The 19,815-nt window shown below is 36.7% G+C and overlaps 1 protein-coding gene across 2 annotated transcripts; it reads right to left on the bottom strand.

Moving 5' to 3' along the window:
* Positions 1-2,090: 2,090 nt before the first annotated feature.
* On the bottom strand, positions 2,091-19,433 carry LOC133557274 (LIM and SH3 domain protein 1-like). 2 transcript variants are annotated; one of them, XM_061907622.1, is made up of 7 exons: positions 19,201-19,433; positions 17,985-18,079; positions 14,547-14,631; positions 7,701-7,808; positions 4,249-4,318; positions 4,103-4,161; positions 2,091-2,376 (listed from the first exon to the last, which is right to left on the bottom strand). In XM_061907622.1, exons 1-7 carry the CDS (start codon positions 19,267-19,269, stop codon positions 2,206-2,208), a joined length of 657 nt encoding a protein of 218 aa, XP_061763606.1. In that variant the 5' UTR covers positions 19,270-19,433; the 3' UTR covers positions 2,091-2,205. The 2 variants fall into 2 exon arrangements, with proteins under 2 accessions (XP_061763606.1, XP_061763605.1); XM_061907621.1 differs by having other exon boundaries at positions 2,091-2,379; positions 19,201-19,417.
* Positions 19,434-19,815: the final 382 nt, after the last annotated feature.

Below are 19,815 nucleotides of genomic sequence, written 5' to 3'. Positions count from 1 at the left end.
CTAATAAAGTCTTTCCTTAAGAAAGCCTGTCCCTAATAAAGTCTGTCCTTAAGAAAGTCTGTCCCTAATAAAGTCTGTCCCTAATAAAGTCTGTCCTTAAGAAAGTCTGTCCCTAATAAAGTCTGTCCCTAATAGTCTGTCCCTAATAAAATCTGTCCCTAAGAAAGTTTGTCCCTAATAAAGTCTGTCCTTAAGTCTGTCCCTAATAAAGTCTTTCCTTAAGAAAGTCTGTCCTTAAGAAAGCCTGTCCCTAATAAAGTCTGTCCTTAAGAAAGTCTGTCCCTAATAAAGTATGTCCCTAATAAAGTATTTCCTTAAGAAAGTCTGTCCTTAAGAAAGTCTGTCCCTAATAAAGCCTGTCCCTAATAAAGTATGTCCTTAAGAAAGTCTGTCCCTAATAAAGTCTGTCCCTAATAGTCTGTCCCTAATAAAATCTGTCCCTAAGAAAGTTTGTCCCTAATAAAGTCTGTCCTTAAGTCTGTCCCTAATAAAGTCTTTCCTTAAGAAAGTCTGTCCTTAAGAAAGCCTGTCCCTAATAAAGTCTGTCCTTAAGAAAGTCTGTCCCTAATAAAGTCTGTCCCTAATAAAGTCTTTCCTTAAGTCTGTCCTTAAGAAAGCCTGTCCCTAATAAAGTCTGTCCTTAAGAAAGTCTGTCCCTAATAAAGTCTGTCCTTAAGAAAGTCTGTCCTTAAGAAAGCCTGTCCCTAATAAAGTCTGTCCTTAAGAAAGTCTGTCCCTAATAAAGTCTGTCCCTAATAAAGTCTTTCCTTAAGAAAGTATGTCCTTAAGAAAGCCTGTCCCTAATAAAGTCTGTCCTTAAGAAAGTCTGTCCCTAATAAAGTCTGTCCCTAATAAAGTCTGTCCTTAAGAAAGTCTGTCCCTAATAAAGCCTGTCCCTAATAAAGTCTGTCCTTAAGAAAGTTTGTCCCTAATAAAGTCTGTCCCTAATAGTCTTTCCTTAAGAAAGTCTGTCCCTAATAAAGTCTGTCCCTAATAAAGTCTGTCCTTAAGAAAGCCTGTCCCTAATAAAGTCTGTCCTTAAGAAAGTCTGTCCCTAATAAAGTCTGTCCCTAATAAAGTCTGTCCCTAATAAAGTCTTTCCTTAAGAAAGTCTGTCCTTAAGAAAGCCTGTCCCTAATAAAGTCTGTCCTTAAGAAAGTCTGTCCCTAATAAAGTCTGTCCCTAATAAAATCTGTCCCTAAGAAAGTCTGTCCCTAATAGTCTGTCCCTAATAAAATCTGTCCCTAAGAAAGTTTTTCCCTAATAAAGTCTTTCCTTGAGAAAGTCTGTCCCTATGAAAGTCCGTCCCTAATAAAGTCTGTCCCTAATAAAGTCTGTCCCTAATAGTCCGTCCCTAATAAAATCTGTCCCTAAGAAAGTTTGTCCCTAATAAAGTCTGTCCTTAAGTCTGCCCCTAATAAAGTCTGTCCTTAATAAAGTCTGTCCTTGCTTCTTCTAGTCCCAGCACACAGTCCAGATCAGGTCTTGCTCCGCAGGCTCTTGATGGTAAAGTCACTTATATGTTTAGCCCCAAAATACAATATAATGGAAGTGTAATTTTTGAAATAATATATATAATGTAATATTTGAAATAATATATTTAATGTATTATTTGATGTGCAGCAAACTTCACTTTCAGCAGCTCAATCCTTCACAACTTTCATTTTCATTCATTATTATGTTCTGAGCCAAGACAGTTTAAAAATAATCTCACTAAAATCTCAAGTCCTGCATTATTATTTTTATTAAATATCTCCAACTTCATCCGTCAATTAATCTTGAAATATTAAGAAAACCTTTTTTTTTTTTATGGCAAACACACAACACAGCAAAACTATTTGAAAAGTGGAATATTTGAAGTATTTGGAACCAATATTTCAAATCTTTGATTTGGATTGATTATTATTTTGGATGCGTGACAGCTTTAAAGAAACAACTTTGTGTTTTTAGCCAACATTGAAACTTAATCCAGTTTCCACTTTTTATTTTGTTTTTAAATGAGTATTTTTTGGAATGGGCTATTAAAAAATGACACAATGGCCCCCGGGGGCCCCACTTTGGACAGATGTGAGCTGTCAGTCAAACGAGCCTTTGTCAATAAAAATAGCCTCAAAGTTTAATAGAAATATTTTAGACATGTGGACACAAAGGAAGCCTGGAAAAAGCGATGTCTGCGGTCTACACTGGTCCTGGTCTTGGTCCTGGTCACAGGGGTCGCACGTAGTTGGCGGGAAGCATCCCTCGCTGTCCGGTGCGCTGGTTGCTGCCGAAGACCCAGCCCTCGTCGATGGGCTCCACGTCCCGGATGAGGTCGCCCTCCTGCAGGGAGACCTCGTCGGCCTCTGCCGCCGTGTAGCTGTACAGGGCCTGGTAGTCCTGCTGCAGGGCCAGGGGGGCCGGGGGCCACACACAAGTCTTCAAACTCCCTTCTTATATCCTCATTCTAAATGTCTTCATTGTACTGCAAAACTTCTCCAACTTCAAAGGCTAAACTGCATTAGAAGTCTTGAGGAGAAACACTATTAGAATAATTGTTTCTAAATTATCACCAAAAAACTTTGTATTACGTTGTGTTCCGGACAAGAAGACAAAAGGCTGAAACCTTCCAAGAAGAATGCTCGAAAAACTCCACTCGGGCTACAAAGCGGACAGATGGCAGGATCTGTCCAACTTCCAGAGGAACTCTTTTTGTAGTATTTTATGGGACTCTCTTTGAACGATTTATAGGACTCTCTTTGAACGATTTATAGGACTCTCTTTGAACGCTTTTTTGGAACTCTTTTTGAACTGTTCGGGAACCGAAGGCAACGCTGTTTACGACCCACTTCCCTGAAGCAGTAGTGGGAAGGGGGGGGTAGAAAGTCAAATAAAGAAGGAGGAGTATGATCTTGGGAGAGAGTGTGGTGCAGGACTGTACGGAGAGTACAGTGGCCATGTTTCTCCTCAGATCTGAGTCCAAATTTATTTCTGTCTGTTTGATTCTTTGTCTTTTGTCTTGTTTAATAGATGTCATCAGTGTTTGAACCTGACAAACACCTTCTATTTTTAAAGGGTTTTTCTTTTCGGTACGTTCTGAATAGTAAAAAACTGCTAGCAGGAGGTGGCTAACACTGCAGGCTACAGCGACATTGTTATCGTCAGAGCTAACACAGAGGAACTACTTTTCTGGCGCAGTGACACTGGTGAGTAGTTTTTTACTTTTACTTCTAATTGATTTGTTTTCTTGTATTTCCATTCTAAATATGTTCACAGAAAAGGGACAAGCGGTAAAAAATGGATGGATGGATGGAAGTTTTTCTCTAAGTTCAAAGGCTAAACTGCAATGTTGCACATTAGAAGGTCTTGAGGATAAAAATCTTCTATTTTTAAAGGGTTCCCCTTTTTCGGTACGTTCTGAATAGTAAAAAACTGCTAGCAGGAAGTGGCTAACACTGCAGGCTACATTGTTATCGTCAGAGCTAACACAGAGGAACTACTTTTCTGGCGCAGTGACACTGGTGAGTAGTTTTTTACTTTTACTTCTAATTGATTTGTTTTCTTGTATTTCCATTCTAAATATGTTCACAGAAAAGGGACAAGCGGTAAAAAATGGATGGATGGATGGAAGTTCTTCTCTAAGTTCAAAGGCTAAACTGCAATGTTGCACATTAGAAGGTCTTGAGGATAAAAATCTTCTATTTTTAAAGGGTTCCCCTTTTTCGGTACGTTCTGAATAGTAAAAAACTGCTAGCAGGAGGTGGCTAACACTGCAGGCTACATTGTTATCGTCAGAGCTAACACAGAGGAACTACTTTTCTGGCGCAGTGACACTGGTGAGTAGTAATAGTTTTTTACTTTTTACTTCTAATTGATGTTTTCTTGTATTTACATTCGATATATGTTCACAGAAAAGGGACAAGCGGTAAAAAATGGATGGATGGATGGAAGTTCTTCTCTAAGTTCAAAGGCTAAACTGCAATGTTGCACATTAGAAGGTCTTGAGGATAAAAATATTCTATTTTTAAAATATGTTCTGTACTTGCAATCTACTAATAAAAATTTCAACCAACAATCCTGGAAGGTCAGATTCCCCTGCGACACAATGACCATGTAATGTCCTCACCTTTTCACCAGAGGGCGCCATAGCAGGAAGCTGTGTCGCCTCCTGGCTGGATGGTTCGTCTTCGGGTACAGCGGGAAACAAAAACAAGAGTTTTGTTTGAAAAAAAAGTAGTAATAAAGCGAGCTTGGTGTGCGAGGAGGAGTCACCTTGTCTGTTTTCTGGAGGCGGCGCGTCACTTCGCACTCGACTCTTCTCGAAGTCTTCGTGGTACTTAATCTGCACATACGCAACATGGCCACCAGAGGGCGCCAGACTTGACTTGGACAACACTCATTTGTTCTTAAAGCCTCAACGTCACGTGGTTTCCACCACAATATTGTGACATTTAATGTTTTTTTTTCTTTTAAAAACTCAACTGTAAATGTTGTAAACATGTTGGGAGGCTCTTGGATGCAGCTTGGATGATTCCTTCAAATGTTCCACTTCCATTCACTCATTTAAAGAAAGTGTATTTATAATATGTTGTGTACAAAGTGTATTTATAATATGTTGTGTACAAAGTGTATTTATAATATGTTGTGCAGGGGAAATTTCATAATTGTTGGAAGCTTTTCTTGTACTTGACATTGTTTGTTTATGTAAAACTCTTGGTTTATTTTGTTAAACCACTGACCAAAGAAATAACTAAGTAACTAAGTAACTAAGTAACTAACTAACTAACTCTTACACCGAAATACTAAAATGGAACAATTTCCCTTGTGGATCAAAAAAGTTTGTCTAATACATTTTTGTCTAAGTCTAAATGCAAACTTTTTTAAAGCACTTACTGTACACTTGAAATTATTTTTTTAAATCTATTTTTATTGTATTATATCTATATATTATATATTTAATTGACTATGTATTTTATAAAACAAAAACAATTTTATAAAATGATTTAAAAAATGTTAACGCCACTCAGGCATTGATCATTACATTACAACATGATTTATTTATTATTATTTTTTTTGGGGGGGGGGATTATATATTTAATTCACTATTTATTTAATAAAACAAAAACAATTTTATAAAATAATAATAATAAATGTTAACGCCACTCAGGGAATGATCATAACATTGCAACCTGATTTATTTACTATTTATTTATTTCTATATTTTGAGGGGGAGGGGGGGGGATTATATATTAATTTACTATTTATTTTACAAACCAAAACATTTTTTTTATAAAAATAATGATAAAAAATGTTAACACCACTCAGGCAATGATCATTACATTACAACCTGATTAATTTATTTTTTTTGGGGGGGGGGATTATATATTTAATTTACTATGTATTTTATAAAACGAAAACAACTTTATAAAATAATAATAATAAATGTTAACGCCACTCAGGCAATGATCATAACATTGCAACCTGATTTGCAACCTGATTTATTTATTATTTATTATTATAATTTTTTGGGGGGAGGGGGGGGGATTATATATTTAATTTACTATTCATTTTAAAAAACAAAAACAATTTCTTATAAAAAAAAATGATAAAAAATGTTAACGCCACTCAGGCAACGATCATTAGTACATTCTGATTTTTTTTATTCTTTTGGAGGGGGGGGGACTTTTTTTTAACTTGACAAATTTAGTTTTATATCATGTTAGATTTTTATTGGAACTTTTGATCATTTCTTTCAAGGTTAAAAATGTGTTGCCAAATATGGAGAAGTTTATTAACACTAAGACAATATTCATGGAGAAAAACATCTTGACTGCTTATTTCTACGCAGTGTGGAATGTGTGTGTGTGTGTGTGTGTGTGTGTGTGTGTGTGTGTGTGTGTGTGTGTGTGTGTGTGTGTGTGAGCGGATGTTGAGCGAGTGTCCACATCTGAGAGCTTGTGCCCATATAGGGCCGCCTCTTGAGGGAAGACAGCAGAGAGAAATGTTGGAAATATTCCCCGTCGGCACTTCCTTGCGTTCAGTTGTGTAGCACTACACACCGCACACACTACACAATTGTTTATTTTGTGTATTTACAAACCCCGTTTCCATATGAGTTGGCAAATTGTGTTAGATGTAAATATAAACAGAATACAATGATTTGCAAATCCTTTTCAAGCCATATTCAGTTGCATATGATGCCAGCAACATGTGACAAAGAAGTTGGGAAATGTGGCAAAAAAGAGTGATAAAGTTGAGGAATGCTCATCAAACACTTATTTGGAACATCCCACAGGTGTGCAGGCTAATTGGGAACAGGTGGGTGCCATGATTGGCTATAAAAGCAGCTTCCATGAAATGCTAAGTAATTCACAAACAAGGATGGGGCGAGGGTCACCACTTTGTAAGCAAATTGTCAAACAGTTTTAGAACAACATTTCTCAACGAGCTATTGCAAGGAATTTAGGGATTTTACCATCTACAGTCCGTAAAATCATCAAAAGGTTCAGAGAATCTGGAGAAATCACTTCACTTAAGCGATGATATTACGGACCTTTGATCCCTCAGGCGGTCTGCATCAAAAACCGACATCAGTGTGTAAAGGATATCACCGCATGGGCTTAGGAACACTTCATAAAACCACTGTCAGTAACTACAGTTGGTTGCTACATCTGTAAGTGCAAGTTAAAACTCTGCTATGCAAAGCCAGACCGATTTATCAACAGCACCCAGAAATGCCACTGGCTTGGCTGGGCCCGAGCTCATCTTTGATGGACTGATCCAAAGTGGAAAAGTGTTCTGTGGTCTGACGAGTCCACATTTCAAATTATATTTGGAAACAGAGGACGTGGTGTCCTCCAGAACAAGGAGGAAAATAACCATCTGGATTGTTATAGGCACAAAGTTCCAAAGCCAGCATCTGTGATGGTATGGGGGTGCATTAGTGCCCAAGGCATGGGTAACTTACACATCTGTGAAGGCACCATTAATGCTGAAAGGTCCATACAGGTTTTGGAGCAACATATGTTGTCATCCAAGCAACGTTATCATGGACGCCCCTGCTTATTACAGCAAGACAAGTGTTACAACTGCGTGATTTCGTAGTAAAAGAGTGTGGGTACTTTCCTGGCCCGCCTGCAGTCCAGACCTGTCTCCCATGGAAAATGTGTGGCGCATTATGAAGCGTAAAATAGGACAGCGGAGACCCCGGACTGTTGAAGGACTGAAGCTCTACATAAAACAAGAATGGGAAAGAATTCCACTTTCAAAGCTTCAACAATTAGTTTCCTCAGTTTCCAAACGTTTATTGAGTGTTGTTGAAAGAAAAGGTGATGTAACACAGTGGTGAACATGCCCTTTCCCAACTACTTTGGCACGTGTTGCAGCCATGAAATTCTAAGTTAATTATTAAAACTAAGTTTATGAGTTTGAACATGAAATATGTTGTCTTTGTAGCATATTCAACTGAATACAAATCATATCACAGAATACAAATCATTGTATTCTGTTTATATTTACATCTAACACCATTTCCCAACTCATATGGAAACAGGGTTTGTATTTCACCAACTGGGACGCTTCACTTCCTTCTGAACAAAAAACTGACTTTTGTTCAGGGTTGCGATACCCATAGCCGGCCACCGGATGGCAGCATGCTCATATGTACTTTTATAGTCTGCTATGAAAATGTGAAGCAAATGTTTATTTTTTTTTGAGTTCCTTACGTCGCTGATCTGGTCCTGAGTCTTCTTCAGCCGTTGCATCTCGGGAGTGTCGGTCACCACACTGAAACCTTTGCCTTTGTTCTTCTCAAACTCCTCCTTGTAGAGAGCCTGCCAGGAAACACACACTTTACACACTAAGTCAACTCTTTTCTGACTTTCTTCTGCTAAAAAAGCGAGTTGACATTTCACAAAAGTCAACTTTGCAACACAATAGTTCTTCTTTCACCTGAAAACAAGTTTTGGGTGACGTTAGCGGTTAGCTCGGCCTCGTTTGACTACAAGAATGGAAGAAAACAATTCTTTTGTAACGTGTTAGCATCTAGATTTGGGGTGTCCAAACTTTTTCCACTGAGGGCGGGCCACTTCGATACATGTTGTCCACTGAAGATGCTAAAAGAAAAAAATGTACGACATTTACGCTAAGCTCGCTGACGAAAACATGCGCGTTAGCTTTGTGCTTTATGGCTGATAAAGAAAAGTGGAATTAATGATGGCTGTCAAAAATAAGAAGTTATCTCATTCGAGTAATCACACAAAATATTGAGTTAATCAGAATCACAAATACTTTATTAATCCCACAGGGGAAATTAACATTTTCAGCACAATCGCATTCAAGATCAGACAAACATTACAGGGAGACAGAACAGGATCTAACACAGGATCAGACATTACAGGGAGACAGAACATGATCAGACATTACAGGGAGACAGAACAGGATCAAACATTACAGGGAGACAGAACAGGATCAGACATTACAGGGAGACAGAACAGGATCAGACATTACAGGGAGACAGAACAGGATCAAACATTACAGGGAGACAGAACAGAATCAAACATTACAGGGAGACAGAACAGGATCAGACATTACAGGGAGACAGAACAGGATCAAACATTACAGGGAGACAGAACAGGATCAGACATTACAGGGAGACAGAACAGGATCAGACATTACAGGGAGACAGAACAGGATCAGACATTACAGGGAGACAGAACAGGATCAAACATTACAGGGAGACAGAACAGGATCAAACATTACAGGGAGACAGAACAGGATCAAACATTACAGGGAGACAGAACAGGATCAAACATTACAGGGAGACAGAACAGGATCAAACATTACAGGGAGACAGAACAGGATCAAACATTACAGGGAGACAGAACAGGATCAGACATTAAAGGGAGACAGAACAGGATCAGACATTACAGGGAGACAGAACAGGATCAAACATTACAGGGAAACAGAACAGGATCAAACATTACAGGGATACAGAACAGGATCAAACATTACAGGGAGACAGAACAGGATCAAACATTACAGGGAGACAGAACAGGATCAAACATTCAATTGAATACAAATGTTTTTATACTGTATTTGCAAATATTTTTAATTCAATACAATTGTTTTATACTTGTCAATCATTTCTTTATTGAAGAAAGTTGTTTTAATAATTACAAAGTTTTTTAAAAGAAGAAAATGTTTTTTACTTGCAAATTTTTTTTTAATTGAAAAAATATTTTTGGGGACTTTTTAATCATTTCTTTAATTGGAAAAAATGTTTTTTATACTTAAAATATTTTTTTAATTGAATTAAAATAGTTTTTTTTTTTACTTGCAAATAGTATTTCTAATTGGAAATTTTTTTTTGGGTTGTGCGTATTTTTTTGATTCAAGAAGATAAATATTAGTTGCAAATTTTTGGGGATTTACGGAAAACATTTTTTTACTTGGAAATTATTTCATTTTTTTTACATAGAATACAATTGTTTATATACTTATGAATCATTTCCTTACTGAAGAAAATTGTTTTTAAAATTACAAATGTTTTCTTAATAGAAGAAAATTTGTTTTTTACTTGCAAATATTTTTTAAATTAAAAAACAGTTTTTTTTTAACTAAGGAAACATTTCTTTAATTGAAGAAAATAGTTTTTATACTTAAAAAAAATTTGAATTGAAGAATATTCTTCTTTCACTTGCAAATAGTTTTTCTAATAAAATAAAAACGTTTTTTACTTGCGCATATTTTTTAAATTTTACAAAAAAAATACTTTTTTTCAATTTAAGAAAATTGTTTTTATAATTAAAAATATTTGTTTTTTTAGTTGCAAATATTTTTAAATTGAAGAACATTGTTTTTTGTACTAGTGAAACATTTCTTTAATTGAAGAAAATAGTTTTTATACTTCAAAATATTTTTTTAGTTGAAGAAATGTGTTGTTTTACTTGTAAATAGTTTTTATAATAAAGTGAATAATATTACTTATTAATTATAGGGACGGCGTGGCGCAGTGGAAGAGTGGCCGTGCGCAATCCGAGGGACCCCGGTTCAATCCCCACCTAGTACCAACCTCGTCACGTCCGTTGTGTCCTGAGCAAGACACTTCACCCTTGCTCCTGATGGGTGCTGGTTGGCGCCTTGCATGGCAGCTCCCTCCATCAGTGTGTGAATGTGTGTGTAAATGTGGAAGTAGTGTCAAAGCGCTTTGAGTACCTTGAAGGTAGAAAAGCGCTATACAAGTACAACCCATTTATCATTACTTGAGCATATTTTTAAAATTTTACAAAAAAATTTAAGATTTTTTTTTTTAACTTGTGAATATTTGAAAAAAAAAAGTTTTTACTCGCAAATTATTTTTTTAATTCAAAAAAATAGTTTTTACATCTGCAAAACATATTTTTGTGTGTTTGTGGAGTTTTGCTACTAATTTCATTTGATATGAGGGCCAATAAGAAATTGGCCCCAGAGCCGCACTTTGGACTCCCCTGATCTATAAAATACTGTATTTAAATACAAAATTAATTGTTTGATATTCTTGTTTTATTATTCTATACAAGATTGTGTTTGGTAAAGCTACACTTCTTTAGCCAAACCAACATTTAACAAACAGAGGGACAGATTTTTGATATGCACTTCACTTTATCAACATATACTTTTATGAATGACATTTCTAAAACAACATTATCTTGTATCTCGCTGCAAAAGTTCAATAAATAATATTAGGGACCGATGTCCCTTTGGGAGAGAGGACCCTATTGTATTTCTACGGTTTTATTATTATTAGGGTCCGCAGGCCCATTGCAAAAGGACTCCACAGGAGAGAGATTGAACCCTTTTGATTAAAACTATCCAACAAAGTTTTGATTACTGCTCCGGTTTTGATTTTACGCGCCTTCAAAGAACCCCTGCGCAAAGTTTCCTAAAAAAATTTCATTTTTGCCTCTTTGTGCTGTAATTTGACCCAATCAAAATGCTTCAAAGTGCAAGTTAAAGCTCTACTATGCAAAGCGAAAGCCATTTATCAACAACATCCAGAAACGCTGATCTGTAATTTGACCCCCTTAACATGCTTCAAAACTCACCAAATTTTACACACACATCAGGACTGGCGAAAATTGCCATCTAATAAAAAAGCAAACCCCAAAAGTCAAAATTGCGCTCCAGCGCCCCCTAGGAAAAAACCCAGACGAAACTGCTTGTAACTTCTGTTAGGAATGTCGTACAGACATGAAACAAAGACCTCTATGTAGGTCTGACATAGACCTAGATTTCATACATTAGCATCTTTCAGCAAAAATCAACAGAAAGTTGGCAAAAACCCCTTCAATACAAAACTTTCCCAAAAAAATGTCATTTTTGCCTCTTTGAGTTGGAATTCGTCCCTCTTAAAATGCTTCAAAACTCACCAAACTGGACAAACGCATCAAGACTGATGAAAATTGCGATCTAATAAAAACAAACAAACCCCAAAAGTCAAAACTGCGCCCTAGCGCCCCCTAGGAATAAAACACAGACAAAACTGCTATTGGGAAGAAAACACAGACAAAACTGAGTGTAACTTCCGCTACGAATGTCGGAGCGACATGAAACAAAAACCTCTATGTAGGTCTCACTTAGTCCTACATTTCATTCATTGACATCTTTCAGCAAAAATTAACAGGAAGTTGGCAATCACCCCATCAAAACAAAAGTTCTGTAAAAACCTGTCACCTTTTTTCAAACATTATCTCCTCTGAGCGCGTTTGTTGTGTCGGCTTCAAACTACCGCAGGAGAGGGATTGAACACTTCTGATTAGAAGTTGATGAAAGAGTTCTTTTAACTGCACCGGTTTTGATTTTACGAGCCTTCAAAGAACTTCTGCGCTGACGCTGCTGCGCTGCTGCCGTCTCAAGATGGCTGCTTAAAAGCAGGAAGCACCAGCGTGACCACACATGAACAAAACTGCTTGTAAATTCCGTTGGAAATGTTGTAAAGACATGAAACAAACACCTCTATGCAGGTCTGACGTAGACCTAGATTTCATATATTGACATCTTTCAGCAAAAATCAACAGGAAGTTGGCAAAAACCCCATCAATACGAAACTTTCCTGAAAAAATGTCATTTTTGCCTCTTTGAGTTGGAATTCGTCCCTCTTAAAATGCTTCAAAACTCACCAAACCTGACAAACAAATCAAGACTGGTGAAAAGTGCGATCTAATAAAAACAAACAAACCCCAAAAGTCAAAACTGGACCCTAGCGCCCCCTAGGAATAAAACACAGGCAAAACTGCTATTGGGAAGAAAACAGACAAAACTGAGTGTAACTTCCGCTACGAATGTCGTAGCGACATGAAACAAAAACCTCTATGTAGGTCTCACTTAGTCCTACATTTCATTCATTGACATCCTTCAGCAAAAATCAACAGGAAGTTGGCAATCACCCCATCAAAACAAAAGTTTTGTAAAAAACTGTCACCTTTTTTCAAACATTATCTCCTCTGAGCGCGTTTGTTGTGTCGGCTTCAAACTACCGCAGGAGAGAGATTGAACACTTCTGATTAGAAGTTGATGAAAGAGTTCTTTCAACTGCACCGGTTTTGATTTTACGAGCCTTCAAAGAACTTCTGCGCTGACGCTGCTGCGCTGCTGCCGTCTCAAGATGGCTGCTTAAAAGCAGGAAGCACCAGCGTGACCACACATGAACAAAACTGCTTGTAAATTCCGTTGGAAATGTTGTAAAGACATGAAACAAACACCTCTATGCAGGTCTGACGTAGACCTAGATTTCATATATTGACATCTTTCAGCAAAAATCAACAGGAAGTTGGCAAAAACCCCTTCAATACGAAACTTTCCTGAAAAAATGTCATTTTTGCCTCTTTGAGTTGGAATTCGTCCCTCTTAAAATGCTTCAAAACTCACCAAACCTGACAAACACATCAAGACTGGTGAAAATTGCGATCTAATAAAAACAAACAAACCCCAAAAGTCAAAACTGGGCCCTAGCGCCCCCTAGGAATAAAACACAGGCAAAACTGCTATTGGGAAGAAAACACAGACAAAACTGAGTGTAACTTCCGCTACGAATGTCGTAGCGACATGAAACAAAAACCTCTATGTAGGTCTCACTTAGTCCTACATTTCATTCATTGACATCCTTCAGCAAAAATCAACAGGAAGTTGGTAATCACCCCATCAAAACAAACGTTTTGTAAAAAACTGTCACCTTTTTTCAAACATTATCTCCTCTGAGCGCGTTTGTTGTGTCGGCTTCAAACTACCGCGGGAGAGAGATTGAACACTTCTGATTAAAAGTTGATGAAAGAGTTCTTTTAACTGTTGAGGTTTTGATTTTACGAGCTGCTGCCGTCTCAAGATGGCCGTTTAAGAGCAGAAAGCACCAGCGTGACCACACAATGCAGAGAGGGTAGGTGGTGTGCGGGTAAATATATGTTGACTGGGTGAAAGAAGTAGGCACCAGTTTGACTCCAGGATACAGAGAAGGTAGGTAATGTGCAGGTAAATATATGTTGTCTTTGGTGATGGCAGGAAGCACCAGCGTGTATGGGTGACAGGAAAAAGCACCAGTGTGACCCCAGGATGCAGGGAAGGTAGGTAAAGTGCAGGTAAAGATATGTTGAATGGGTAAAGGCAGGAAACAGCAGCTTTAATTTTTGCAGCTTTAATTTTTCATGACACAACACACTTAATATTACATTCTAGGGATGTGTGCATCACACCAAATACTTATGCACTCATACACACACACACACACACACACACACACGGAGTGGTGAGTCATGTTGTGACTATGAAGAATATTCTCAGTGTGTGAGAGCTGCACACTCGAGACTTTTATGGTTCTAAACGCTCAGCTGCTGCTCGGATGACTTTAAGACGGACAGGATTTGGAAAAACACTCCTTGGACTTTCACACCATCACTTTATAACACAAATACACGTTTGCATTTGACCTTTTTCTTCAATAAAACTGAATTAACTTTCAAACATTCACTGATTAATATGCTTATATATTATATACTTTTTACACATATATTCCATATTGCATGGCTTTTTGTCTCATTGATATATATATATATATATATTATATATATAATATATATATATATATATATTTATATATATATATATATATATATATATATATATATATATATATATATATGTATATATATATATATTGTAGTATTTTATTAATATATTTGTTTATTATTGTACAAAAATATTAGGTAGTTTCCAGCTTACCTGCGACCATAATGAGGAAATGGATGGACATTCACAACTTGAATAATAATTAATATTATGACCATACTAAAATACACCTTCAAATTTTGACAAACGGTGACGGTGAAACGACAAAATACTAAATATCACGATCATGAAAACGAGAACAAACTTTTTAATTGGATGTAAATGTTAAATTTGTGTTCTTTACGATTAATTTAATTCTACAATTAAAATATCAGAAAGTATTGGAAAAAAAAATATATGAATAAAAAAAGAAATATTTATATATATATATATTAGAAGATGGTTCCGCTGCAAGTGGGCGGAGCCTCACTCACCTGACTGTTGAGCATGCTCTGTTGCTTGAGTCTCAGGTTCTCAGGTGTGTCCGTGACGATGGTGAAGGAAGTCTTAGGGTAATGCCTGCAATGTAAACAACATCCTACTTTATTATTGTACTACTTTGTGTGTGTGTACTTAGTCTACGTGTGTCATTATTGTACTACTTTGTGTGTGTGTACTTAGTCTACGTGTCTCATTATTGTACTACTTTGTGTGTGTACTTAGTCTATGTGTGTGTGTCATTATTGTACTACTTTGTGTGTGTGTACTTAGTCTATGTGTGTGTCATTATTGTACTACTTTGTGTGTGTACTTAGTCTATGTGTGTGTCATTATTGTACTACTTTGTGTGTGTACTTAGTCTATGTTTGTGTCATTATTGTACTACTTTGTGTGTGTACTTAGTCTATGTTTGTGTCATTATTGTACTACTTTGTGTGTGTACTTAGTCTATGTTTGTGTCATTATTGTACTACTTTGTGTGTGTACTTAGTCTATGTTTGTGTCATTATTGTACTACTTTGTGTGTGTACTTAGTCTATGTGTGTGTCATTATTGTACTACTTTGTGTGTGTACTTAGTCTATGTGTGTCTCATTATTGTACTACTTTGTGTGTGTACTTAGTCTATGTGTGTGTCATTATGTACTACTTTGTGTGTTAACTTAGTCTATGTGTGTGTCATTATTGTACTACTTTGTGTGTGTACTTAGTCTATGTGTGTGTCATTATTGTACTACTTTGTGTGTGTACTTAGTCTATGTGTGTGTCATTATTGTACTACTTTGTGTGTGTGTACTTAGTCTATGTGTGTGTCATTATGTACTACTTTGTGTGTGTACTTAGTCTATGTGTGTGTCATTATGTACTACTTTGTGTGTGTACGTAGTCTATGTGTGTGTCATTATTGTACTACTTTGTGTGTGTACTTAGTCTATGTTTGTGTCATTATTGTACTACTTTGTGTGTGTACTTAGTCTATGTTTGTGTCATTATTGTACTACTTTGTGTGTGTACTTAGTCTATGTGTGTGTCATTATTGTACTACTTTGTGTGTGTACTTAGTCTATGTGTGTCTCATTATTGTACTACTTTGTGTGTGTACTTAGTCTATGTGTGTGTCATTATTGTACTACTTTGTGTGTGTACTTAGTCTATGTGTGTGTCATTATTGTACTACTTTGTGTGTGTACTTAGTCTATGTGTGTGTCATTATTGTACTACTTTGTGTGTGTACTTAGTCTATGTGTGTGTCATTATTGTACTACTTTGTGTGTGTACTTAGTCTATGTTTGTGTCATTATTGTACTACTTTGTGTGTGTACTTAGTCTATGTTTGTGTCATTATTGTACTACTTTGTGTGTGTACTTAGTCTATGTTTGTGTCATTATTGTACTACTTTGTGTGTGTACTTAGTCTATGTTTGTGTCATTATTGTACTACTTTGTGTGTGTACTTAGTCTATGTGTGTGTCATTATTGTACTACTTTGTGTGTGTACTTAGTCTATGTGTGTCTCATTATTGTACTACTTTGTGTGTGTACTTAGTCTATGTGTGTGTCATTATGTACTACTTTGTGTGTTAACTTAGTCTATGTGTGTGTCATTATTGTACTACTTTGTGTGTGTACTTAGTCTATGTGTGTGTCATTATTGTACTACTTTGTGTGTGTACTTAGTCTATGTGTGTGTCATTATTGTACTACTTTGTGTGTGTGTACTTAGTCTATGTGTGTGTCATTATGTACTACTTTGTGTGTGTACTTAGTCTATGTGTGTGTCATTATGTACTACTTTGTGTGTGTACGTAGTCTATGTGTGTGTCATTATTGTACTACTTTGTGTGTGTACTTAGTCTATGTTTGTGTCATTATTGTACTACTTTGTGTGTGTACTTAGTCTATGTTTGTGTCATTATTGTACTACTTTGTGTGTGTACTTAGTCTATGTGTGTGTCATTATTGTACTACTTTGTGTGTGTACTTAGTCTATGTGTGTCTCATTATTGTACTACTTTGTGTGTGTACTTAGTCTATGTGTGTGTCATTATTGTACTACTTTGTGTGTGTACTTAGTCTATGTGTGTGTCATTATTGTACTACTTTGTGTGTGTACTTAGTCTATGTGTGTCTCATTATTGTACTACTTTGTGTGTGTACTTAGTCTATGTGTGTGTCATTATTGTACTACTTTGTGTGTGTACTTAGTCTATGTGTGTGTCATTATGTACTACTTTGTGTGTGTACTTAGTCTATGTGTGTGTCATTATTGTACTACTTTGTGTGTGTACTTAGTCTATGTGTGTGTCATTATTGTACTACTTTGTGTGAGTACTTAGTCTATGTGTGTCTCATTATTGTACTACTTTGTGTGTGTACTTAGTCTATGTGTGTCTCATTATTGTACTACTTTGTGTGTGTACTTAGTCTATGTTTGTGTCATTATTGTACTACTTTGTGTGTGTACTTAGTCTATGTGTATGTCATTATTGTACTACTTTGTGTGTGTACTTAGTCTATGCGTGTGTCATTATTGTACTACTTTGTGTGTGTACTTAGTCTATGTGTGTGTCATTATTGTACTACTTTGTGTGTGTGTACTTAGTCTGTGTGTCATTATTGTACTACTTTGTGTGTGTACTTAGTCTATGTGTGTGTCATTATTGTACTACTTTGTGTGTGTACTTAGTCTATGTGTGTGTCATTATTGTACTACTTTGTGTGTGTACTTAGTCTATGTGTGTGTCATTATTGTACTACTTTGTGTGTGTACTTAGTCTATGTTTGTGTCATTATTGTACTACTTTGTGTGTGTACTTAGTCTATGTTTGTGTCATTATTGTCCTACTTTGTGTGTGTACTTAGTCTATGGTTGTGTCATTATTGTCCTACTTTGTGTGTGTACTTAGTCTGTGTGTGTCATTATTGTACTACTTTGTGTGTGTACTTAGACTATGTTTGTGTCATTATTGTCCTACTTTGTGTGTGTACTTAGTCTATGGTTGTGTCATTATTGTACTACTTTGTGTGTGTACTTAGTCTATGTGTGTGTCATTATTGTACTACTTTGTGTGTGTACTTAGTCTATGTGTGTGTCATTATTGTACTACTTTGTGTGTGTACTTAGTCTATGTGTGTGTCATTATTGTACTACTTTGTGTGTGTACTTAGTCTATGTTTGTGTCATTATTGTACTACTTTGTGTGTGTACTTAGTCTATGTTTGTGTCATTATTGTCCTACTTTGTGTGTGTACTTAGTCTATGGTTGTGTCATTATTGTCCTACTTTGTGTGTGTACTTAGTCTATGTGTGTGTCATTATTGTACTACTTTGTGTGTGTACTTAGACTATGTTTGTGTCATTATTGTCCTACTTTGTGTGTGTACTTAGTCTATGGTTGTGTCATTATTGTACTACTTTGTGTGTGTACTTACATGCTGCAGTAAGGTCGCTTGTCGAAGCCTTTGTAGTTGTTCATGCTCAGGGCCATCTTACACACCTCACAGCTGAAACAACCTTTGTGCCAGTACTACACACACACACACACACACACACACACACACACACACACACAACGATGCCAGAGGTATGAACAATAAAACCTTAAATATTGTGTGTGTATATATATATATATATATATATATATATATATATATATATATATATATATATACACACACACACAGGTCATATTAAAACAAAACACTGATTTTCCCTCCACAAATGAGGCCAAAACAAACATAGCCTAGCATCATAGCTCCACACAGGCAGCCATTGTAATTGTTGTCCTGGTGCATTCTGGGTATAAAAAGGTCACTTAAAATAGCATCGATGGATTGATTGAATCTTCTATAAGTTGATATAAAGGAAGAGAATACATGATATGAAACAGTACAGTACATATTCCGTACACTAAGTTGTTCAAATTGTTTAAGTCGGGGTCCACGTCAATCAATTTATGCCACAGAGTTACATATCTTGGTTTTTGACAGATTTTAACTGTTAGCATGCTAATGTTAGCATTAATGTTCCGCTCAGCGACACCCAAGATCATCCGTTTGTGATAGAAAATTCATACGAGTCCACATATTCCGACCTTTATCAAATTTTGACGGACGCAGGCCTACATTTACCGCATGCCTTTGGTAAACGCCGGAGTGAGAAGAGGTTTTAAAATAATTAGCGCCCCGGCGGCAATTCAAGGAAATACGGTAAGTGTAATATAATTGTATTTGAATGGTAACAAATCAATAAACAAAACTGTTTTTTTTTCAATTATTATTGACCTTTCTTGGCTGACAATTGTTAGAAATATTTAATAATTCATCCGAAGAAAAAGAGGCTACTTTGTGTACCTAATGAAGTGGCCTGGCAAAAGTCCAACATATACACAATTTAAAAAGATAAAATAGACAAAAATTAAAAAGCTAAAAATAAACTTTGGTCCCATCTATAAATTCCACATCTTTCTACATGCAGCTGTCATTTTTTTTTTTTTTTTTTTAAAGTATTGAATCACTATTTTGTTCAGGTTGATTTGAGCAGCAAGTATTTGAAATAGAATTGCAATACAATTTCTGCTTTAATTGAAGACGTTTTTAAAGACTTTTCCCGCGGTGTGCACCGTGAGGGCGGAGAGTGTGACGTCACCTTGTCCAGGCAGTTGACTTTCTCGGTGGGATAAACTGCCTTGCTGCATCTTCCGCAGGTGGGATTCATCCTCGCTCCCGCAGGACAAGATGAGAAGTTGAGAAGAAGAAGAAAGTTGACGATGACGACGACGACGACGCCGCAACAAGTCAGCTGACCTCCTGCGAGCGTGGCTTTAATGCAGGCGTGACGTCACGGGGGTTGGGGGGGCGGAGTCTGCTTGAAGCGAGCGTCGCCTCTCTTAAACGTCACTTTGTCATCTTAAACGGAGACTGTGTCACTTAGCAGTAAGTGTGCTTTGTGGGCTCGCAAACGTGCTTTCAAAAGACGCGAGTCAAAGTCCGCCAGGTGATTTGCTCCTCGTAATATTCCCGACTTGCGCTGCGGTGTAGCGGCCTCTGCTGGACGCTGTGAGGTACTACATGTCGTCCTCATCAAGCAGGGCTGCGTTGTAGCGGCCTCTGCTGGACGCGGTGAAGTACTACATGTCGTCCTCATCAAGCTGCCATTTTGTTTGTTTTGAACCTGAGGTAGTAGAGCGGAATAAATCATATTTTTTAAGACACAATATTCGCTATCACGATAATACAGGGCATCACGTCGCCATATACTACT

The sequence above is a fragment of the Nerophis ophidion genome, linkage group LG08 (assembly GCF_033978795.1).
Source record: "Nerophis ophidion isolate RoL-2023_Sa linkage group LG08, RoL_Noph_v1.0, whole genome shotgun sequence".
Classification (NCBI taxonomy): domain Eukaryota; kingdom Metazoa; phylum Chordata; class Actinopteri; order Syngnathiformes; family Syngnathidae; genus Nerophis; species Nerophis ophidion.
This window is presented reverse-complemented; position numbering and strand designations above follow the sequence as displayed.